General features: G+C 45.1%; 1 protein-coding gene across 3 annotated transcripts in view; it reads left to right on the top strand.

The window, feature by feature from the left end:
* trip4 (thyroid hormone receptor interactor 4) overlaps positions 1–24,400 on the top strand; it is a 77,330-nt gene that overhangs the window by 21,540 nt on the left and 31,390 nt on the right. The window contains exons 12-13 of one of the 3 annotated variants that reach the window (XM_076018775.1): positions 8,086–8,188; positions 10,726–11,183. In XM_076018775.1, the coding sequence (XP_075874890.1) occupies positions 8,086–8,188; positions 10,726–10,733 (111 nt within the window). In that variant the 3' untranslated portion in view covers positions 10,734–11,183. Of the gene's footprint in view, positions 1–8,085; positions 8,189–10,445; positions 10,466–10,725; positions 11,184–24,400 lie in introns of those variants that run through there. The other 2 variants (XM_076018784.1, XM_076018766.1) reach the window with 2 other exon arrangements.

The following is a 24,400-nucleotide window of genomic DNA, read 5'->3' on the forward strand; positions in this document are numbered from 1 at the left end:
CAAATGCCGACGGGTAGCGTCTTTCTTTCTTTTAATTTTTTTTTTTGGATCGCACCAGGAGTAACTAATACACTATATTAAAATGCAGATGGTGAGGAAGGGAAGCCGGGATAGTATAAAACTTAGAGCAGCAGTAACTCCATTAAATGTGTGGTCGGAGCAATAAGGCCACTTTGCCCTCTCCCTGCCCTGGAAGCCTCAGTTATTTTTCATAGCTAAAGTCTTCCTACCACCACCACCACCACCATCTCCCCCGTTGCCTTTTCTTTTTCCTATTTTTTTATTTTATTTTTTTTTTACTTTTTCCAATGAACTTGTGAATTTCATATTATTACACTTGGTTATTGTTGAGTCCCCTCTGGCTCCATCCCAGCAAATTAAATAGTGGGCAGTTTATTGAATTGCCAGCCTCAGAAGTGAGCCGTGGAGCTGTATGAATTTCTCTGCTTTTTTTCCCGCTTGGTGCGTCTGAATGTAGGTTTTCATTGGGCCACCATCTGAACTGAGCTGTTTTGGATTCATATTTACAAGTCCTGTTGCAGCATGCAATATAAACCTGTAAATATATGCCTACAAATGAGCACTAGCTTTTGTTTAGCATTTGGGCACGGATTGTGTTTTTTTTTTTAAATCTAAGTCAAGTTTGTTCAGAAAGTCTGGTTTGTTTTAGAAGGTGCAAACAAGCTATTGAACTCTGATGTCAATCCAAGAAGCAAATTCTCGTCCGCTTAAAAACGTAAGTCTCTGCCCGCTTCGCGTAAACCAAATGCAGGGAGCAGCCTAAAGAGCATCTTGTCAAAATGGACGTTGTCCTGCATTAACCAGTAGTTGCCTTCTCCTCCTCATCACCACAAGCGAGGAGGGGAACATATTACCCAACAGGTTGAGTTACTTTGACCAAGTGCAGTGCGAAAGCAAGCCCAATCATACCAAGTGCCCAATCAAACCGAGTCTACCCGACCGACTTTAACTTTGAAACAATTCTGAGGAAGAGAGATGCTGCATCCTCTTTCCAAGCCATGCGGTTTCCAAGCTTGATTATCTTTGAAGCATTAACAACTCAGTTGGAACCAAGGGGGTCCTCTTTGGACACTTTGGAATTTATCCAATGTACAAACAAAACAGTAGTTTGTGTATTTGTTGGTTATGTATGTTGTTGGACAGGCGTAAAGTCCAACTGATTGTCATTGCTTGAATTTGTCTTCCTCATTTGAGGGAGTGATGAGCAGCAGCGCTGGAATCGTTGGGTGTTCTAACTCCCAAGTCCAACCTTAAACACTGAGTGCCAAGAAGGGTGGCAGTGGGTACCATTATCATAGTCTTTGGTATGACCTTGTCGGCGATGGAAAATTAACATTTAAACAGACAAAACAAAGAAAAACAGCTCCTATAGTGTGGCTTTAATGTAGGCAAAGGCAAGGAAACCGGAGGCGGTGAGAATCGACTCAGCCCACATATAAACTACAATGTGTTTTCTTTGCACTTGGGCCCTGTGAAGATTGCACAGACAAGATATAACAAGCTGGAGCCCTATGGCTAAGGTGCTTTCCCCTGTTTACAGACTTCACATTAAGCTGAGGTAAGGCAAGGTAAGGTAAACACAGCTAAATGGCTGCTGGCTGCAGCCTTGAGCGCGTTGCACAAACACAAATGGTATTTTTTTTTTTTTTTGGGGGGGGGGTTATCAAGTGGAGCAAACATGAGCAAGTCTCAAACTGTCAACATGCGGCGATGGAGTATATAGAGACGCTGAACCGATCAGCAGTCAGTAAATTCACTGCTAATAAAAGGGGAAAAGGCGCTACTTGTTTTACAATGCGTTGTCACGCTTGCGAGGTTGAGGCGGGTCTGTCTTTTTCTGTGTGTGTGTGCGTTTTTGTATTTTTATTTTTTTAAAGTGTTTGGAAGTCGGCCATGCAAGTGGATGTATTTTCCGGGTTGAGCGTGAGCCAAGTGCCGGCGATGTTCATGCGCAAGCGGTAGCTGCTGCGCTTGTCTTTGTCTCTCAGTTTTACGACTTCTAAATTGGCCCGGGGCGACCTTCTAGTCCTCCTCGTCCCTGACTGAGACTTTTTAATGCACCTGTCACAAGAGCTATGCACACAGCCTCAGATCTCCACCGTGTCAAACACATCGGTCCCTCCACCCAGAATGCCCTCAGGGGGTGTAACCAGACCTTTCAGAGAGAGAGAAAGAGAGACGGAGAGGGGGAAAGAAAAACCGTGGGCTCACTAATGAGAAGTTGCACACTTAACTGAACCCAGTGTGGCGATCAAGTGTTTTCCCGGGAATCCACTGAGCGATTTATTAACTTTGCCCTTCTCGACAAGCTGAAATTTTAATTGCACGCGCGAGCGGGTCCGCTCGCTCCGACTGCCACGAGTGCGGAGGGGATGTTGCAGACCTACTTGTCTTGCAAAACCGCATCTTTTACGCAGCCTTTGATTAACACAGGATGGAAACAATTAGGTGGTGGTGGTGGGGGTGGGGTGGGGTACTGAGGCAAAGCAGCAGTGCATTCAACAGCTTTAAATGCTAATTAGCTAATGGAGGATGAAAGAAGCGAGCAACTGGCGGGGTTTCACATGAACACACTCAAACAGCGGCTCGTTTCTCCCGAGCTCTCCCGTCCTTTTCATCTTTCTTTCTTTCTTTCGTTTTTGGCAAGACCACCATTTTGTTTCTTTGGTTACCTCAGTCTACAAATACAGCCATCTTGTGCAGCATAAAACCTTATTTTGTTTTTATTGCGACAAGCTCCACCAAGGCCAAAACCCATTGTTTGAGGACGAGCCCCATGTCAATTACTGTCGTTTACTCTACTGTAATTATTTCTCTTGATCACTTCCTCCGACTTCCTCGCTCTTCAGGATTGTGATACATTTTTCTTTTCCTTTTCCCCTGAACTTCCTCTACAATTATTCTTAGATCATAGCAGCGCCCCGACGTTTGAAGGGCAGCATTAAATTTTGATGCTCCTTTTACGCTCGCGGGCAAAACCACTTATACACAAACATAAGCCCCCCCCCCCTTCCCTTTTCAGACGTGAGTGCTCCGCGCTTCATCATGCTGTTAAACCAATGCCTTTTTAATCACCCGGACATATTTGTCTTTAATGTTAATGTACTTTTGGCACCAGTTTGCACATCATTTAACTCATTAGTGAGCTAATTCTGCTACCTGTGCGTAATGACTTCTGGTGGGTATTCATTCATTCTGCATGTTGGCATGAATGGAAAATAAAGCGTGGAGGTGTGTGAGTAGCTTCAATAATGATTGCAGTGGATGTAAAAGGGCCTTTTTTCCCCCCCCAACCTCTCAACTCAATAATCATTGTTGAAACGGGCTCTTTCATCGCATTTTCCTGTGGACTAAGCTGATTTTACATCTCGGGCCGAGTGATTCAGACACTTAATAATTAACATGCCCTTGGAACGATCACTTTGCATGAGTGAAACTGAGCAGGATGCTCGGCCTTTGTGTTCCCGTGCTCTCGTCTCCAAGGGGTCACAGGCAAATTTGCATTTGTCTGACAAACATTTGACCCATTTTCATTCACCAGACAGCTGTCACACTTTTGGCCATTGTCATTTGTTTTCCTCCGCCGCGCCTCCAATCCAATCCCCGCTAATCCAGCGCATTTCTATCAGATTCCGCGCAAGTCTTACGTGAGCGACATTGACTAACAGCTCTCTCTCGGAACCACACGGGACAAAGCTGGATCGGTCTTGATTACATTCTCCTTCCACAGAGGGCATTCACAAATCAAAATGTACTCTCGGTTTGGGAATTTGACTTTTGAAAGCAATTTAAGATTTATTTTCTCGATCAATCTTTAGGTTGTGGGAAAAAGAAAGACCCCTTTGGTATGTTGATGAAAGCAACTATTTTTCCCCCTAATCTAACACACTTTGATTGATTTACCTCCCAAACTGTCTGAGGCCATTAATAATCTTCCCCTGCTATCGTACCTGCATGTTCCACTTTAATCAGGCGTACTCCGCTTCTGGATTAATGACTTCATCATGTACTCTTTAGTTTTAAGCATGCACGCCTTACCCAAACATCAATACCTATTAACTATTCATATGGCGATTTCTCCATATGTTAATACTCAAAGCGAATCTTTTAATTTCATTTAAAGAATTTAGTGAACAGCTTGCGCTTTTTATTGCTGTCTGACGGTCTCCTGCACTGCTGCTTACAGCCTCGTCGATAGTATCGACTCGCGAAGCTGAAGTCCACTGTTGACACAAGCACTTCTCGAGCGTGAAAATGTTTTCAAATTCTTAAGCCACCTTTTAGATTTGTGCTTCTTCATCTTTATATCTGTATTCAGTAATGTTTTATAGTTATCTATGAAAGCTGTAAAAAATGCAATTTCTGTGCCTTTATACATACGATTTGCTGTCTTCATGAACACTTTATCGACAAAGGCCACTCATTATTGATTTGACTCACACATAATTAGCCATTTTCTGATTGACCCCTGACACATTAAAAAAAGATGAAGTAAATAGTCGTCTGCGAGGAGAAGTCGCTACGTCGACAAATTGTCTGTTGTCCATTCCCGTTTTGAAAGTTAATGCACTAAAATGTGCCAAGGTTTACACAAGGACTGGGCTTTTTTTTTTTTTTTTTATATATATATATATAGTACAAGCATAAAATATTTACAGTTCACCGGGAGCTTGTTAAGTGCTGCTATTTGTATTTTCACAAGCTGCTTTTGAAGAAACATGTATTTACGGAGGTATATTCTTCCGTAGTCTGTAAACTAAATAGCAGAATTGCGACGCTCTGTGTGTACGATGATGCTCTTGTATTGTGTGTCGTACCTCCTCGCACATTGCAGAGCTGCTGGAGGCTTTCCCAGCTGTCTTTGGGTGAACTTTCACCCTGGACAAGCGGGCAGTTTATAGCAGGGGCCACACAGAGGCAAACCACCATCCGACACTAGCGACCCACCTTCCTGCGCGCTTTTCGTACGCTCGCTGCCTGGGTGGGTTGGCAACCTGACCACCATGACAGCGATCCAACAGCAGCGCACTTGCTTTGTAACCACACGGTAATTAGGCCGAGAGATAAACACATCGTTAGTTAGAAAGATGCTCTTTGACGCTCTTCTTGACCGCAAATTACTGACGTCAACCTATTTTTTTTTTTCACCCTCCGCTAATGATTTTTGCTTGCTCTCCTCTACAAGGATGCATTTACATCCCAGCAGTTAATGATTCCATACTTGACACGGGCAGAAGGAGTTTACGGCCTTCGCGTCTTTCCCGGTGGATTTGATGAAAACGGTTCAAAGTATTGACGTTCACGGAGGGGGAAGGGAGGATACATTTGCATCCTTTCACTCTGTTTCCCGTGCTCTAAATCACAGATATTTTGTTCAAGCGCCGCCTGGGGAATCTTGATACTCTGAAGGAGGCACACTGGAATGGGCTGGGATGTTGGGAAGGGGGGGAGGATGGTGTCGGCCTAATTTAATTGAATCATTGTGCTATTCAGGAGGATGAATCATGAGGCTCTTTAAGGGATGCACACCGACGTCTGACTGCTCTGAGTGTTTACATATTTTACCACTCGGTCCACGTGGACTGTAATGTGACGCAAACGCCTCCACCGTCGCTCCCCTACAAATAGCACAATATATTTTTTGACTTTAAAATGCCATTGAGTCCCATTTTTATCTGGACTCAATGGCAAATAATGCACAATGGTTTATAAAGCCTGGCTTATCCCTGCCTCTGCACATCTTTGACTGTCTTTTGCACATCTGCCCCTGGTGTTCGTTGTACATGCATCGATTGGATTTTTTCATACGTTATTGTGAATTTTGTAACTACTGTATAGTTTTACCACTGTAAACTCTAAACTGTATTTTTATTTTTTATTCTTCTATTTTCACTTTTTGTATTGTTTTTTTGACTGCTGCAACAGTGTAGTTTCCCTATTTGGGATCAATAAAGTTCAATCTAATCTAATTTAGTTTTAGTCATAATTTAATCATCTAATTTGTTTTAGTTTTAGTTGAGAAAATATCATAATCGTTTTAGTCCATTAAAATTGCAGTAGATTTAGTCGATTCCTGATATATTTGCATTTTATTTTCTTTCATATCAAATGTGAAGTGGGTCCAGAAGTCCTGTCGCCTCTTCCTCCCCGGTGTTGACGTTTGGTCTCAAACTAGTCCGTACCAGATAATCTGTGTGTACGCACCACCTAACTTCCCGACCACGTTGCTCTGATTGGTTTCCTTCCCAACTCCTCCCGCCACTTTCTAAATCTTCAATTCCTTCCACGAACGAAATGAGCTCTGATTGGATTTCCTCGTCTCGATTTTAATTGGTTGACGGAAATGTCAATACACCTCATCATCGTCTCAGTCGGTGTGAATGAATTTTTATTTAGTCATCGTCTCGTTTTAGTCAGGAACAAAAAGTCGTTGACGATAACCGTGACGAAAAATTTTCCGTCAACAAAATTAGCACTGCTCTTGCGTTCCCCCCCCTTAAGGCAGATCCCCCGGAGGCAGATCGAGAGGCCGTGAATGGCTTTGGCCAGCTGGAGGCTGCAGGCGGGAGGCGGCCGCGCTGTCATGAAAAGAGCTGTTTCCTGGCCGGCTAGATGCAATCACTGCCGCTATCTGATAGTGGCGGAGGAAATTGGATGAGCCTGAGGGCCGTTAGCCGCCAGCGATGGGAAAGATGACTCCTTTGTCACTGTGTCAGTCAATTCCTTGCTCTCTCACCTGAGCGGCCAATCAATAGCAGGGAGAAAAGGGAAGATTTCTCTTGACTTAAGGTCTCTATATGCAGGTCATGCTGTCATGTCTGAGCTGTAAAGTACCAGCTCTTTGACAGTGACACACACACACACGCGCACACATACACGTAGATACATACAGTATGTCAGTACAACGCATGTACCTTTTTATAATGGAGGCTTTCGGTCAGTGGAAAGCCTCCATAATGGAGGCGTTCTGTCAAACGCTGTGTTCCGTCCCATTGAAAGAGTGCTTTTGCAACATTGGTCCTAATTGAGACGCTGCATTTGCTCATTATAAGATGCCATTTCAATGCTTTTTAATTTGTAGATGCAATGCATCAGGACGTGCCTCTGTGGCTGTTTTTGCATTTTCGCAACCCAGCCAGCTGGAAGATGTCCAGAAAAAACTGAAGTCACAACACATTTTTATCACCCCCAGAATTCCACCAACTGAATGTAAATGAACCAGTGTGCATTTGTAAATCAGACGGAGCAGAAGAGCTTTGAGTGTGAAATTCTCTCCCTGTGTTAGTTCTGATGCTTAAAATATACATTAGTCCATGGGTGTTTTTGTAGATTTTAATTTCATTCATTTCCCCTCCCATACCAAGAAAAAAAGCTAAACACAAATTCATTCCACTTTGTCCATGTTCATATTTAGGTGTTCCCTGATCCTGGCGCAGGCCATGCGCTGTTGTCATCATGCCTGCTCAAGGAACCCTAGCTTAGTTAACAAGTGAATATTAGCTAGTACCCGAGCCCAGCCACATGCACAAGTGGACACGAACTGAAATGTCATGTGAAACAGACCAGTCACTTGTTTCAGCTTTGTGTAATCCTCCACATGCACACAGAGGGAGAGGATGAGCATCGAACGCCGGCGATGCGTCGTCTTCGCGACGAGCGACAACAGTAGCGACGGAAGCGTTTGGCGGTTTTGTGTTTCCCGCTTTGCAGTTCGGCGCAAGCTGTCAAAATGGAAGGCTGATCTTTCGCAACTGCCGAGTGGTGATTCAGCGACTCATTAGCAAGCGGCTCATTAGCCGCGCAATTTCTGGACTCTGAAACGCGGCCGATAAAAACGACAGATATCACTCGCCGTCGGGCATGTAGCGTTACGTCAGGCGGGCTGGCAGGACATCTCGCACGATGTATAAACAGGCAGCCTTGCTGAATGATTCATCCCGGCAGCAGCAGCGGCAGCAGCAGCGGGCATCTTGAGGTTTTAACGTCTGTTTCCCCGATGCAGGCACTGAACTCGTCCTGTCTCTCTCTCTCTCTCTCTCCCCCTCTCTCTCCTTACCGCTGCAGTTTCCCGAGACCTGCGAGGAGTCCGCCTCTCCATTCGTCTTCATCTGCACCAATCCCCAGGAGCTGCTGGTGAAATTCCCCATGAAAGGGCGCCACAAGATCTGTAAGTCCCCGCTGCTTTCATGTAAGGGGAAGTGGAGTGGAGGAAATTAGCCCCGCGCGCTCTGAGCCCTTTTCTCCGCCGTTATCGGCTTCCTCCTCCCTTCCTCACACGCGCATACGCAAATTGACGTGTGAAAGAGCAATGGCGATATGCGAGGGGTTCTTATTGCTGTATTTTCATTAATAAAACAGCATTACAGACACACACACACACACACACATGCAGACACGAGCGGATGCTCTCAGAGAGCCATCTGTAAAGACAGGGTTTTACTGTCAGGTTGCCTGGGGGACCAGCCGGGCCTGCTTGTGCGGCTGCGGCTCTGTATTGTGTGATTTATAATGGGACTCGAGCACACACACACACCCTCCCCCGCCCCGCTCCCCCGCGCCGCCATAGCTGCCGCCGCCACCGCCACCACCGCCGCTGCGAAATGATGTACCTGCGAGCCCTTTTGTTAATATTTCAACACCCTCCAAAAGACACGAGAGGATTGTTTATGCAGCTGCGCCTCCTTTCACATCTCGGGCGCGTCGACGGCGGAGACTTTTGGAGGGGCTCGGCGTGAGACGGAGCAGGAGCCGGCTGAGAGGAGAGCCTGAGATGAGCCTTCTGTTCATTTTGTATTTTTTTTTTTCCCCCGGTCGGAATGGAGCGCCGTCAAGGCTTTAGAGGCTCTGCGTCGAGGCCACAGACGCGCTGTTGAGCGCGTCGTCGAGGCGCAATCACGTCAATGTAAGAGGTCGACCTGGTCGGAGTGTTTGACTGCCACTGCAGCTCCTCTTCCAGGCCTCTCCTCCGCGGCGTCCACTCTACCAGGCGTTGATGTGGTCTCATGCAGCAGACGCCGGGATAAGCCGTGCTTTGTGAGAGGCCGTCTGCCTGGAGCGGATCCAACCCGCAGCTACATCAGTGAAACACAGTAGCCAGGCAGTTTGATGAATCAGTCGTTTCTCTCAACGGTCATGAGATAAAGTGAATGCTGCAAGATAAATATTAACCTATGACAAACTTTACAGGTCCCTTTTTTTTTTTCAACACCTTCACACTGTTTGCTTTTTATTGACATAATAACTCGACTCTCCGGTTCATTTCGTTTTTTTTCCTATTTCTTTCTGCACGGGATCGTTAGGATATTTCTTTTTTTTCAGACAAATCTACACGGTTTACAGTTCTGTCCTCCGGTCTTTGCTGTTTATAGCATCCGTCAGAACTCACGCGGCAGCAGTACTTGCAGTCTTACAGATTGGCTTTACTGCATGCCGGGGGGGAGGTGTCACTGCACTACAAGTCCCCTTTGTCCTCATTTGTCCTCAAGCTATTTTTGAACTTTGGTCTTTAAATGATACTGTGACACATTTGTAGGCCCTACCCCCTTCACATATGATCTCACTAGTGTTATGGGGAAAAAAATACAGTGATAGTGCATTTAACACGCTGAAATAACTGAAATAGTAATGGCCAAGCACAGAGTGAGACTTGAGGCTTGCACGAAAAACAAAACCCTTTTTCAAAGGTCCAGTGTGTAATATTTGGCTTTTATATTGGTTAAAAACTCCATATACTGACCATAAATACATTAATAAATGAGCATAATATAGATATAGAACAGTTATTATATATACTTATATACATACATATACATATGTATAAATACATATGTATGCATACATATGTATGTATATGTATGTATGTATACATATATATGTATGTATATATATATATATGTATACATATGTATGTATATATAGATATACATACATGTATATGTGTATATATACATGTATGTATGTATGTATGTATGTATGTATATATACATACATATATATGTATGTATGTATGCATACATGGATGTGTGCATATTTTATATATATATGTGTATATGTGTGTGTATATATATGTGTGTGTGTATATACACGCACACATCCATATATACATACACACGTATGTGTGTGTGTATATATATATATACATATGTGTATGTGTGTGTGTGTGTTGTTAGGGTTTTCAAATTAACCAACAAAGAAGAAAGTGGACGAGGCATCCACATTTGGGTGCGCAGGCCACCGTAGTTCACTAGCAAGCTCAGGAGAGGGAGAGAGAATGAACACTGCATTCTAAAATGTAACCTTTTGATGTCGCTGTTTCTCCTTCAAAATCTCCAGATATTACACACTTAACCTTTGACACGTACTGCACTTTTACCTGTGAGACGGTGAGTGCGGCGCATTTCCACAGCGCTTCATTATAACCGCAGGACGGCAACACTTCCCGTGACCCCGGCGCACGTCGATGGCGGCGCGTTTGTCCAGTGTGCGTATCGGTTATCCTGACCTCCGACGGGCCCGCAGAGCCCAGCGTGTTTGATTCGTCCGTCGACTCTCCGCTAAAGCACCATGGGCCCTTCTTCCACCTCAATTCCCCAGCCGCATCTCACGGGTCAAGGCACTGTCGCCTCGCTCACTCGTAAAAGGCTTTGCGCAAGTATTTTTTTTTTTTCCCTCTTCTTTTTTTCGCCCCCCTTTCTGCTCCCACAGCAGCTTAGGTTGACGAGAGCCGCCTGCGGATGACATTGCCGGCCATCCCGTGGCACGTCAGAGTGAGTTATGACAGCGGAGAGAAAACAGCACCGCTGTTCAGTTCGGCCTGGCTGATTTATCGCTGACATACCGTCTTTTAATCTGAGGATAAACATCGCAGTGATGGATTGGAATCATTAGAAATCTTAACGTGGATGAAAACGGATCTGTTGGTGGAAAGAAAAAATTACCGGGGATGAAAATTTGGGCATCACGGTTAACACTGCACTCAGTAACTGTGATGAGCACCGACAGGCAGTTAGTAAATGTAACGGCTCCAGTTAAAAAGACAAACGGTAGCAAATTAAAAGTGTAAAAGTCCCTTTAGCTGCAAGCTTCCAAGTGTTGGAAATCTTGACGTGCTGTTTCCCCACCTTCATAGGCCGATTTGCAGAACATATATTTGCATAAATGTATAAATGCACAAATATTTGCTAAGTAAACGTAATAAAAGCCTTTAAGAAACAATATTAAGCAAAAAAAAACCAAATAAATCAAATCTTTCAAATGCTCCCCCCCCCCCACCCCCCACCCCAAACCAGTTATGAAGAACAGATTTGTCTAATTGCCTCCCTCACAGTCCCTGTTGTTCATCCAATACCTTCAATTTGCAGCTTCATGTGTTTTCATACGGGCAAATGTTGTCTTTTATTTGCCGGACTGGCAGGCTAAACAAAGCCTGCTGCATGCCGGGGTTTTTTTTTCCCCTGTCAGATTGGCAGCTCGGGAAACGTTTTGGTTCCCTGGCATTACCACTGCAGGCGTCGGTGACACACAGCCGAAGCGTTACCCGGTCGCGGCTGACGATATCGGAGAGACGCTTCGCTGCCTGTCAGTCCAGCCGCTTTTATTGTTGGCTTTGGAGATGATGCAGTGCGGCGTGCCAGATGCAAACTCAGGTTGATCAGTCATTACCCTGTGGAGGAGTCTGTGACATTTAAAATGGCACGCGGCCAAGGCTCACTCCCTGTAATAAGGGATGTCTATTATGGTTTATGGCCACATCCTGTGAACATTTGTACCAGTGTGTGTGTGTGTGTGTGTGTGTGTGTGTGTGTGTGTGAGTGTGTGTGTGAGTGTGTGTGTGTGTGTGTGTGTGTGTGTGTGTGTGTGTGTGCGCGTGTGTGTGCGAGAGAGAGAAAAGGAGAGAATTTGTGTGTGTGTGTGTATGTGTGTGTGTGTGTGTGTGTGTGTGTGTGTACGCGCATGTACGTGCGCCTCTGTGGAAGCTGAAGGTCACTGTGGGTGTTGAAAGCTATTTGGCTCCCTGACATGAAGCTGAATTTTCCTCCTCTCTTCCTTATAGCTGCCCTTCAATTGGCCCTTCGTGTTTATAATAGCCCGGCGTCCTCTGAACGGCACGGCTGCATCCGCACAGCCAGCAGAGGAAAAACAACCCATAAACAACCAGCGACCATCTACTCCTGATGCCCCGGAACCACACACACACACACACACACACACACACACACACACACACACACACACACACACACACACACAATGCTACTTTAAAAGCGACACGTGTTTGATTTTTTCCTCTACGACATCGCTTTCAATTAAATGTCTGCCGTAAAAGTGGCACAGTGAGCGTATTGTGATAGCGCAATTAAGCCACAACTAATTTTCATGGTCAGTATTTAGTCACAGCGATGAGTCCCCTGCCTTCAGCCTGTCAACATTTGATTACTTCCAACAGTGCGCTACCGTGCAGCTTGCTGTGTGTGACACTAACTTCAATATTTGAAATGAGCAATGTTTCTTTTAACAAGAAAGGAAGATTGAGATGTTTCTACGTGGATGCCTGAGAAGTTGCTTTATGTTTTCATTAGCTGCGTTTTCATTACCCCTAGATTTGCGCAAAACCTAAATATCGCAATAAAAAAAGAACGGTCAACCCGAAACTTCGAAAACCTCTCAAATATCGTTAAAAGGTTGTAACGCTCTCAGAAACACCTGCAAATCACAATTGTACTTTGTCAAATTTTATAAATATCCATTTTAAGCTAGCGTTAGTCTGCATGCTCACTGCAAAATTTGGTTATCACAGCAGGACCCAATGTGTTAGGTTTAGCTGTGTTGCTGACTGTCGCTAGGCCGTGCCAGCCCAAAGAGGGCGACGTCTGTTGAATATGTTGCTGTGGTAAAACTCCAGAACAGAGCCAACAAGATTGTTGTTATTTAGTTGTTAAAAATAGGCTAAATGTAACTTGAATCAGTACAGTACCATCTGGACGGTCTGAGTGCAGTACATTCAAACCAAAGTACGTATGAAAACTGAACCACACAGATTTGATTATGCTGAGCAGTTGGTGGCATCGTTTAGCCACCAAGTGCGCATCAACATTACACGTAATGACTATAATTAAAACAAATAAGGAAAGTAATTTATTTTCCTCAGAAAACCTTCCCTTCAACTTGACTTATTTTTTTTTATAATAAATTGGATTTATTGAGGTCAATCCTCAGATTCTTACTTGGTGTATTTAATTTTTTTTTTCCGTCGCAACTTCAATTAGCAGACATGATTATTGGACTTGAGCCCCAAAGCTCCGACACGCCGTTCTGCAAAAGCAAAGCGCGAGGTAACCTGAAAAACGATGTCTGACCTCCCTCTTAGGATGCCTCCGCAGAATTAAAATCCCATTACTTCCAAGCATGAAGAGTGCAAACCCGGTATAAAGCTGGCCAAGTGAATCAAATGGCTTAGAGTGCTCAACCAGCGTGAAGAAAAAAGAAAAAAAAAGGCTGAGAGTGGGTTGGGGGGAGAATCTGCCGCACAAGCGCTGGCGTGTTGAACTGACAAAGACACAGAATTAGTCAACGGAGGGCGACAGTTCAGCATCAGTCTGTCGTGTTCTGGAACGGTGTCGCTCGTAATGTAATTTGTCAGTTCTTAAAGCGGGGCTGTGTAATAAGGCTTAATTAGCACGTTGGGTTTTGTTGTGTCATTCACACAGAAAGACCACCCCCGCCCCCCCGCACTCCCGCCCCATCCCCACCCCAAAAAAAGCGTCACCAATGAACACAAACGTCAGATGTTTTAGATCACATGCGGCGTTCTGCGCCAGAGGGTGGGGAGTAATAGTTGCCCATTATGGAAGCTAAACAGAACGTCCTCTAATGGCTTCTGAAGAATTTTTGTTTCAAAAAAAAAAAAAAAAAAAACCTTAATAAAAAAAGGTCATTCTCTGCTCTTCACTCACTCTGTCGCCGAGCGTATAAATCTGGCGCCATTACACGCAAATTCAGAGCGCGCTTTGTGAGCGTTGGCTTATCTCCTCCTATAAAGATTAGTCGCCGGCGATGGCTCTCCTCCCGCAGATACAGAGAGAGCTTCTCTTCTGCCGGGGCCCTGATCCGACGAGGGGAAGAGGAAGTCATGGATATAATTGCTTCGATGAGAAATTCAGCCCTGGCAGCAGGTCACGACGAGATCTCTTTTATCTCCGCCCGTGTAAGTCATTGACATATATAATCTCGACATCGCCCGACACTGGAGTCCTCTCAAAGGACCTCGAGGTTGTCACGGAGGTGCTTCCTCCTCCGTCGTCACGCCCGAGGTGTAAACTTCATTTAGCCCCATTTCCTCAGATTATCTCTTTGCGGTGTGCGAGCAGCGAGCAGCAGCAGTTCGGCTGCGCTTCATTGGCCTTCGAAGACATTATCCCCCAAAATATTGTGATTTCAATCGAACCCACTCGTAATCCACACACACCCCCGTCCCGAACCTCTTTGTTTGGCTATTTGAATGTAAGGGGTTAGGATCTGCCACTGTCGGCAGTAAGTGTAGTACCCTGTGTCTTTGATGAAAGCTGGTAGCGCCCCTCAATAGCTGCGTTTCCATTACAGTTCTTCGCAAAATAAAAGCGATATTTCTAAAATTTCAACAGTACAGTTGCAATTTGCAGGTGTTTCCATTGAGTGTTGTGAAGCGCATGAATCATAATTCTCGTAAAATCTCGTCCCTTCAAAGGTCCAGTGTGTAAAACATGTAGGGAAGCCCGCCTGATTGCGTATTTTGCATGCAGGGTACGGTCACTCACGCTTCCTTAAGAACCAGCGGTACAAGATGGCTAGCTAGGAGCAAGACCCTTGCTCTATGCCTATACTTATATCCCATGCAGTTGGTATACTAATGATTTTGGCAAACCATACACTGGTGGCAAACCATACACTGCTGGAAGTCAGTCCTCTGTGATGTCACAAAGGGCACCAACACTTGACCAAGGTGACCGAAAGCACCTGATGTTTGATGTTAATCTCGCACTGTTGGTGGTTCCCTTCCAAACACTCAGAAGGTCCAACCTGGCTTCAGTTCACGCAGGAAGCTAAAGCTAGCTTTGTTTTTTAAGTAGAAGGCCGTAAACAGAGGGCTAAACAGCTGGCTTTCTAGAGATCTGAAGAGTTTTTTGTGATAATTCATCATGGAGGGTGGGTTTGTGGGGAAAAAAACCTTGAGTGACGACAGCCTAAGTCTGCTGCTTCGCCCTTTACCGGAGTCCAAATTCGTGTTTTACGGCACATTAGAGAAACATGTATGGAAATGTTGCGTCATACCTCGAATCCGAGTCGTCGTAAATTTTCATTTTGCCAGTCTATCAAATCAAAAACATGTCAATTTGTTCTAACACATGCCAGGCGGATGACAACAATTTACAGCTCACGCGCCACATATGACACGCTGCTATAATCACACAGTGAGCCGCAAGCGTATCAAACACGGCGACTGACTGGAGAGCAGCAGCAGCTACTCTGGCTGCCGCTCTGATTTGTCTCCGGTGGCACCGCTGCAAACGCTGCACACCCCCCTGAAATCTTGTGCAATAGGTGCAAAGCAACCTAATGGGACTTGCCGGAAGCGAAATAATATATATTTGCTTGTTCTGGTGTAACAGCCGTGTGCAGTGGGAGTATGCATCGCGCATAAATGATCCTGTTTACCTCTTTGTTATGTATTCAACATCACATCCCCTTGCACGCCGCGCACTCCTCGCGCTCCCCTCCCGCTGTCATTTGCATTTTGCGCGCATACATTATCGCGCCGCCGCAGAATGTATTGCTTTCATCGCCCCCCTCTCCCCCTGTGGCTGCCCCACATATGGAAAGAACGCCGTTATATTCCCACTGAAAATACTGCGCGTGGATTTTTGCTCCACTAACCACCGGCTGCACCGTTACCCCGTGATTACCTCTTTGTTTTACGTGTGAAATCACGGCACCTTGGGATTGCACCAGAGGAAAGAAAGCCAATTACCCAACAAATGTCCACCTTCTCCTCGGAGGTGGTCAGGGTTTTTTTTTTCTTTCTCCCTCTCCCCTCCCGCCACCCCCTCCCTGCTCTCCTCTATTTCTCCCCTGCGCTCCTCCACCGCCGCTGGGAGACAGAAAGAGGTTAGAGCGACGGAAGTCCTTTTTGGTTATTTATTCATGGATTTTCCATTTAATATTCATGCCTTTTTCAGGACTATCTGGGCGCAGAGGAGAATTTGCTGCCTCGGAGGCCAAACGTAAAAGAGAGCGGCGGGGAGGTGGGGGGGGTTGAGGACAGGAGGGGGAGGGGAGGGGGGATCAGGTTTTAGCTTCAATGAGCCCAGTGGATGAAGGGAGCGGGGAGAGATAGATGGACAGATAGAGAAGGAAGGGCAGAGCCGGGGTTTCATGTGTTCGCTAGTAAATGGGAGGCGGGCCTTGAAGGTGACAGGCTGTGTTTATTACTGATCTGTCAGCCGGTTAATGGGGGAAAGGAGGAGAGGAGGAGAGAGGCGAGCTGCTGAGTAGAGACCAAAGCACACAAGGCACGATGGGAGGAAAAAAAACCCCCCCGGGCAATAAACTCAGCCACTCGAGATCCGCTTGTTCACACAGATCAAGTGACGGCCGACAGGAAAGGCAGTATTTCTGCTGCACGCTAATGAAATAAGGGAAACAAGGAGCGGCAAGCTGTGAGTTATTAATACATGTGGTGTTCCTTCATCCCGCCGCGAGAAAATGTTGCCTTTCAGCCGACGCGTGACCGTGTTTGTACTCCCATCCGCTGCTTACTTCCATTATAAGACACCGGGTTGTCATCAGGAAGGCTAAAATAATAATAATAATGAAAATAATCATAATAATAATGCATTTTGCTAATAAGCATCTTTCTCGACACTCAAGGGCACTTTGCAAATATAAAACTAATGCAATAAAGCAACAGATAAAAGCTACACACAATAATAGAATAAGTAATGATTAATAAAATAAAAATAAAAGGGAACAGAACATTCATTCCATCAACTTAATCACTATATTCTGTATGATAAAGTAAAATACAAACAAAGATGAGAGTACTCATAGATGAGACTACTGCAATAAGAGTACTCCTAGTGATAAGAAAAAAAACATTAAAGATAAAAGAAAACTGAACTGATACCGGAATCACGTCCAGCACCAAACTGCAACAGGCTTGTTTGCATCAGGCGTCCTTTAAACTATTTCCTGAAGCTGGGGCAATGATTTCCTTCCTCTCTCGGGACAAACTTGCCACATTCATCCGGTGCAGCTCTTCACTCACGTCTGCTGAATGTTCCGCAACGTTGCTATTTCGTTGCCTCTGACATTTCGCGCCATTTCAATAAAATTAATTAAAATTAATCAAAGTGTAATTTGCTGCCATCTTGCATCACCATTTTTTTTTTTAAGGAAGCCCACCTGACAGTGGCCCTAAATATGGTGTCAGCTGGGCTACCTTAAATACCGGGCGTCCTTAAAAATTTTACACGCTGAACCTTTTAACACAGACGCAGCAACACTGCTGTCGTTTGAAAAATCGAGGCTCTGAATTTTTCAGCACGGCTGCCCAGACCGTCTCCGCACTGTTTTCTCCAGAACACCTTGGCTGGATGGGACTGCAAAGTTGTTGGTTTCCCAACGCAGTCTAAAGTCCAAACCCGGCGTGTGACCTCGAGAGAGCGGCAGAGAGGGAGAGAGAGAGACGAGTGTCGGCCGGGAGCCTTTCAGCGTTTGATTGCTCTCGAGCCCCGGCGGTTTTATCAGCTGCCCTCGGTAATGAAACCACATGGTTTCCCGCCGTGTTAAGAATTTGTCTTTGTTGCCGTGATAGATTTGTCCCTCCTTATCTGAGCTCGGCTTTGTTGCCTTTATCAGTCGCTTACACACACACGCACGCACGCGCACACACACTGCAATCAGCATTTGACGTGCCACTCCGTCCCCGGGTGTCACGTCTTACTGGATGATTGTCATTTTTGTGTCATCTAATGGGAGTGACTCACATAATGGCTGCGTGGAATTCTGCCGGTGGAGTGTGTGCGACGCACGGCCGTGCGCTCCTTTGAGCCGCGGCCGCCACCGCTACCGCTATCTCGCCTGCGTGCGGTGAAAGCGCTCAGTATACAGCAGATATGCCAGAGTCTGACCTGATCCTTTGTTGAGCTCCAGGTGCTGTAGTGTTTCCACTGCCCTTCTCTCTTCGTGTCGGAATGCCAGAGAGGGTTTCACTCCCCCGGGGGGGGGGGCGACGATTCATTCAGTCTTCGGGAATATGTGCTCTATCTTGGATGGAAGTGAAGTGTAGCGAGAGAGTATGTGAATCTTTTGTCGGCTAAAAAATACATATGTGTATATATTTATGTGTACATATATATGTATATATATGTATGTGTATATATGTATACATATATGTGTATATATGTATATGTCTATATACGTATATATGTATATATATACATATATATATGTATATGTATATATGTGTATGTGTATATATATATATATGTGTATATATATGTGTGTGTATATATATATGCATATATGTATATGTATATGTATATGTATGCATATATATATATATATATGTATATATGTGTGTATATATGTGTGTATATATGTGTATATATATATATGTATATATGTGTATATATATATGTGTATGTGTATATATATATGTGTATATATATATATATGTGTATATATATGTGTGTGTGTGTATGTACACACATACATATTTAAACACTCATGCACACATACAGAGTGTTTCCTTTGCAATCTGATATTTTCTATTTCTGTGTGCCACTGAAGAAACGCAGCAATGTTACTCCTCTCGTAGTGTTCCTTTATTTTCCTCTTCCTGCCCAGCATGGCAGATAAATGAAAAAGAAAACTCAAACAAATAACACATCAAAGCCTGATAATTAGAGCAAAGATTTTTCCGTAGCTTCTCTGGAGTATTGTAGTGGTGCCCTCAATTTTCCTCCCTTTTGTTCCCACAGAGTCCTTTTGTCCTCTTGTGTTGCGTCCATCTTTTCTGTCATTTCTTTTGTGTGTGTGTGTGTGTGTGTGTGTGTGTGTGTGTGTGTGTGTGTGTGTGTGTGTGTGTGTGTGTGTGTGTGTGTGTGTGTGTGTGTGTGTGTGTGTGTGTGATCAATCAGGGTCGGCTGTGGGGGGTGCAGGGACTCAGACAGATGCACTCGCTATGTGATCGATGCCTTTGATTAGTGAGAGATTGCTCCTGTGTGTGCGCCCTGGCGGAGGTCTGCTAGTTAGCGGTGAGTGTAGTTAGCCGCCCGCCTCAGTTTTGTTAATTTGTCCGCTTTAAAGCTGACGATCAATGGGTGGATTATTTGTGCAGTTCAAGTGGCTGAGTGGAGGTGAGGATGTTAAACCAGCCACTGAATCACTTAAGATGCTTAAAAAGTCTACCTGATGATGGTGGTGGGGGGTCGGGGGGTTGTGAGGGCGGTGGTGATACCGCTCCAAGATGAGCGACCACACCCCCAAGCCAGGTGTTTGCTCCGCCCTTTGACAGAGCCTTGTTTTGTACTCTTCCAATCACACAGAAAGGGGACGACATAGAAGCACCAGGCTAAAACAGCTGTCTTTGCAGTAGGCTGTAAACAGAGGGCTAATTTTTTTTTTTTTTTTTTTTGTTAGGGTCCGCAGAGATTCCTGGATAATTGATTGTGTGAATCTGCAAGAAAAAAATAAGAGCGCACCTTCCTTTTAAAAAGGATGCAATTGATGCAAATGTCTGTTTTCTTCCTCCCTTCCACCGCCAAATGATCTTTGACACGCCAGCACTTCTTTTTGTTTCGTGTCCTCTGACGTGTGCACGGATACCAATCAGGGCCGATTACTCGCTCAGTCACTACACAGAACAAATTGATCCGCAATTGAACTGTTTTCTTAAGAGGTTCATCGTTTTAGCCGCTCGTGAGTCAGTTTTCCTTGAGTGCAGCTCGTTATCCGCCCACTGTAAAGTGTAATACAGTAGCTGGGCTTTTGTTGATATTGGGGATGTACCAATATCGAAGTACTCTCTCTACTCGTACTTGTAAAATATGTGCCGATACCACGACACCGATACCAGTTGTATATGAATATAAATGACTAAATTTGTGTTTTAAAAAACATGCTGAGGAATGTTTCATGGAAAAATTGAAATAGTAATTTCATAATGTGTAATGGCCTTATTAAGTACTCGGTATCGGTATCGGTGAGCACTGAAGTACAAATACTCGAACTCTACTCTGAAAAAGTGGTATCGGTGCATACCTGGTTGATATCGTTGCGTCATCACATGCCGTCAGGGAAGCAATAAACGGCACCAATAAAGAGGCACTGACAGTATTAATAAGCTGCCGTGACGTGTGTGTGTGTGTGTGTGTGTGTGTGTGTGTGTGTGTGTGTGTGTGTGTGTGTGTGTGTGTGTGTGTGTGTGTGTGTGTGTGTGTGTGTGTGTGTGTGTGTGTGTGTGTGTACTGCGTTTTGAATTCCCACTATTACGTTTTACACACCCACAAAAAAAAAAAGAGAAAGAACGACTGATCTGGGAAAAGCCCAGATGTTTCAGCGTAAACACCGGCACGCTGCAGCCATAAGGCCATCAACGCTCCTTTCAGGACCCGGTGTGTAATCACCTTGCTGCTCTTGTGAGAAAAATCAACAGCTGTAATTCCCCCGAGAGGCGGCTGTCAGCTTTCCTTCAGCTGTCTGTGGGTTTTTTTTTCTTCGTCTTTTTTTCCACCACGGCCTGTTTTTCAAAAGAGCATTCGATCCTTGTCGGGGGGGGGGGGATTTTCCGTGCGTCCCGCTGCAAAAGTAGCAGACAGATGTAACAGCTATTAGCCGGAGGGGTGGTGGTGGAGGAGGGGCGTGCACGTGTGTCAACAAGGCTCCACTTTTACAGTCCGCTGGTCGTCTTGAGCGAAAAAAAACGGGCCTCTGCGGCGTCTCGTGAGGAGAAGAGACCCATGTGGCCGAGCGCCGATCCCGGGGGCAACGCCGTGCAGCCGCGCCCCCGGGACTCCAAACAGACCGTGACTCCAGCTCTCATTACAAGCAGCGGGTCAGACCACCCCCAATATGGAAAATAAATAATGCAGGAGGAAGAAGGAGGAGGGGGAGGGAGGAGAAAAAAAAAAGAAGAAAGAGCCGAGCGGCGGCGCCGCACTGACAAAACGCACACAACCTTCTCCTTCATGAATAAGCAGCTCGACCATTTTATAAACTCCGGCTGAAAGTGGTTGTTTTTGCTACTGAGGGGGGAGGCAGTGCAAGCGGGGTGATGTAACAGCCGGGGCAGCGGCACAACTTTACAAGCGTTTTAAAATGTTTTTTGCCAAAAAAAAAAAGAACCTTGTAAAGAAGTTTACACGGCGAGGAGCGTTTCGACTGCTTGGATTCTCCTGACCAGCACTTTCCAATATCTAACACAGTCATCTTAACGATGGGTATTTTTTATCACTATGATTTTTATTGCAGCTTCTGTTTCACTTCCTTTTTGCCTTTCCTCCCCCCCCCCCCTACCCCATATGGAATCCTGCAGGACCTCAGCTGTTTATCTTAATTTGATCACAATTTCTTGCCACGTCCCGGTTTAGGAAAGATCATTTATCTGCAACTGCATCATCGGCGCGTTTCGCAGTTTCCCGCATTTACCTCCCCTAGTAGTCCCGCCCCCTACCCCGCCGTGTTTAGCTTGATCTCTTCAAATTTATTTGCTACTTAGTAACCAGAGGCAAGAGCCCTTGACTGGCTGAACCCCACGCACCCGCAGCCAAGGCAGCCATTTAAGTTGTGATTAAAAATTAATGGTTGAGTGAGAGGCAGCGGAGAGGAAATGGAGGGAGGACGGGATGAGGAGGAGGAGGAGGAGGAGGAAGAAAAAAGAAAACAACAACAACAAAAAGCAGAGACAAAGCCTGGGCGAGGAGATGCTGCTGCGCGGCCGCGGTCCGGAGGAGCAGCTGCTCCCCGATTGGAGGGTCGGGAGGTCTCCTCACAGCTCGGCCCAGTTTAACGGCGCCGCCCATGAATATTGCATGACTCCCGCGGTGGGGCTCCGGGGCCGTGCCGGGCCGTGCCGAGCCGAGCCGAGCCGTGGCGTGGCGTCGTGCTGGAGCGGAGCCCTCTGCGCCCGCTGCGAGAGGAGCGTTCACGTTAATGCGCACCATGCAAAATGCAGCAAGACCTCCTTCAGTTCAGCCAGACCTCAGTGGAGGTGGAGGCCGCCGGTGTTATGATAAAAGCAGCGAAGTCCATGGAGTAGAAGATTTGATCAAATCGCCAATGAGGACTTTTTCTCGTTTGTTTTTTCTCTCTGTTTATTCAGCTAAAGAACACATTTGATCATTTCTCGGAATTCAAACGCTTTTACAAAGTGTCACTTTGTCTTGGTCCTCGTCCGCCAGTTTCGCTCTAGGCCTCCGTCAGCAAAGGTCGCCGGGCCTGGACGGGTCGCTGACGCTCCTGCTAAAACATGTCAAGTCAGAAGAAGAAAAAAGAAAAAAAAAAAACAAAGACGGCGGTTTTGCCCAGAGGACGTTTTGTGTCAAACAGGAACCAGGAAATGTGCAACACCATTCCTTCCCCTAACAGACAGTTATGAAAGGTTCAACCACAAATACTTTTAATTAGCCTACTGGGTGGGAAAAAAAACAACAACTATTCTTTTATGATGGAATGATTCCTACCAAAACAAGAAGTAAGTATTTTTATGAAGGCAGACATCCTAGCAGGGAATTAATTTGCTTTTGTTTTGTCCTTGTTTTGTATGTAGTCTTGGCTTTGTTAAGTGGAATCTCTTGGCGGGCTACGGGTGAATTAAAAGGCCAATCACTCAGTCGGCCAGTGCGCCCGGCCAGCTCCGCACATCGGCATAAACTTTCTGGCCGTTTCTTTGTAAAAGCTAAACAGAAATACCACGGGACCACACAGGGTCCCGACCTTGACTTTAGCAGATGATGAGTTGTGGCACTTAAATCACGGCCTGACCTTTTCTTCCTTCTGGCCTCCCCCGTCTCTCCGTTTCACTGGGGCATTTCTCAGAGTCCATTACCCGCCGATACATGCACTCATTCCCGCACTGCCAACATTATTCCCCTGAAGTATAGCTCATTCTCCAGTGCGGCTCACGGCCGTTTGGAAATGGAATAGCCACTTATTTTTAAAAGCATGAGACGGAATTGCTCTATGATTTTTTTTCTTCTTATTGTTTGAATCAGGAGCAGAATGAGAGGGGGGGGTTATTTTGTTTGTTTATTATACATTTGCCGTTATTTCCCCCGCTGGATGCCTTCATGAAATGATTCTATTCAATGGAATATATAAGGATAGATTTTGTAACATGGTGTGATCAGGGTTGTTTTTTTTAACGTTACCTTGTGGTTTTAATAATATACAATTAAGTGTAGCCTGTTTGCTTGTTTCAGCATTGCTTACAGAAAGAAAAAGATCCATTGGGTCGAATCGCTGGTGATGCGCAGAGAAGTTTAGTTTCTACTTGGATAGCTTGTTTGTTTTTCTTTCAAACATCCTTGCTCCTGCTGAGAAACTTTTGTTTTTTATGTCATGCACAATTATTCATTTTGTCAGAACCTGCAGGATTAATATTTCCAAGAACAGGAAGATTCTTTTTAAACTAACCTTCAACAGCATTGCTAGAAAGATAAAGACAGTTTGCTTGATCAAACATCAGTACACGTGGAAGGGAAAAGGACTAAATGACTGGATGGTTATTAAGTGCAAAATGTCTCAGAAGTAGCCAAGCCGCAATCAAGCAAGTCTGAAGAGACCATTTTACAGAAGTTAAGTGTCCTCGGCCATCAAGCGTAATTCTGCTGTAAGTACTGAGCAACACTGTGCTGGAGAGTTTAAAGAGCGGCTGCAGAATCGGGAGCTGGCTGAGTCTTATCAGTTTTTCTGTGAAAACTTGCAGCAAATTCAACTTGTCAGAGATTCAGGCTGAGGACTTATTACATTTCAAATGTTTTTTTTTGTTTTTTTTTTGCTTTTCTGTTTTTACTGACCAACATACGCCGTATATATTTTTATTTAAAATACTATTTAACAATGACACCCAAACCAAGTTGGACCCATGGATAAGGTGAGCAATGTGGACTTGAGGCTCACAAATAAGGTAAAACGAATGTCTATTAACTGATGTCCTGTTACTGCAGAACCTCAGGTAGGATTAGTTAGTTTGAGTTAGTTAAGCTAACATATACCTATTGTATGACAAAGACAGCAAAATATACACACATTTCAACAACTATACTCTAATAATGTTGTTGTTTTGTGACAATATAGCGACACAGTTGCGTAGCTAAACTCAACAACATTTGAATTTAGTGCC

Source organism: Nelusetta ayraudi, unplaced genomic scaffold, assembly GCF_046127955.1.
Source record: "Nelusetta ayraudi isolate G7.1 ecotype Tasmania unplaced genomic scaffold, CSIRO-AGI_Nayr_v1 ptg000002l, whole genome shotgun sequence".
In the NCBI taxonomy this organism is placed as follows: Eukaryota; Metazoa; Chordata; class Actinopteri; order Tetraodontiformes; family Monacanthidae; genus Nelusetta; species Nelusetta ayraudi.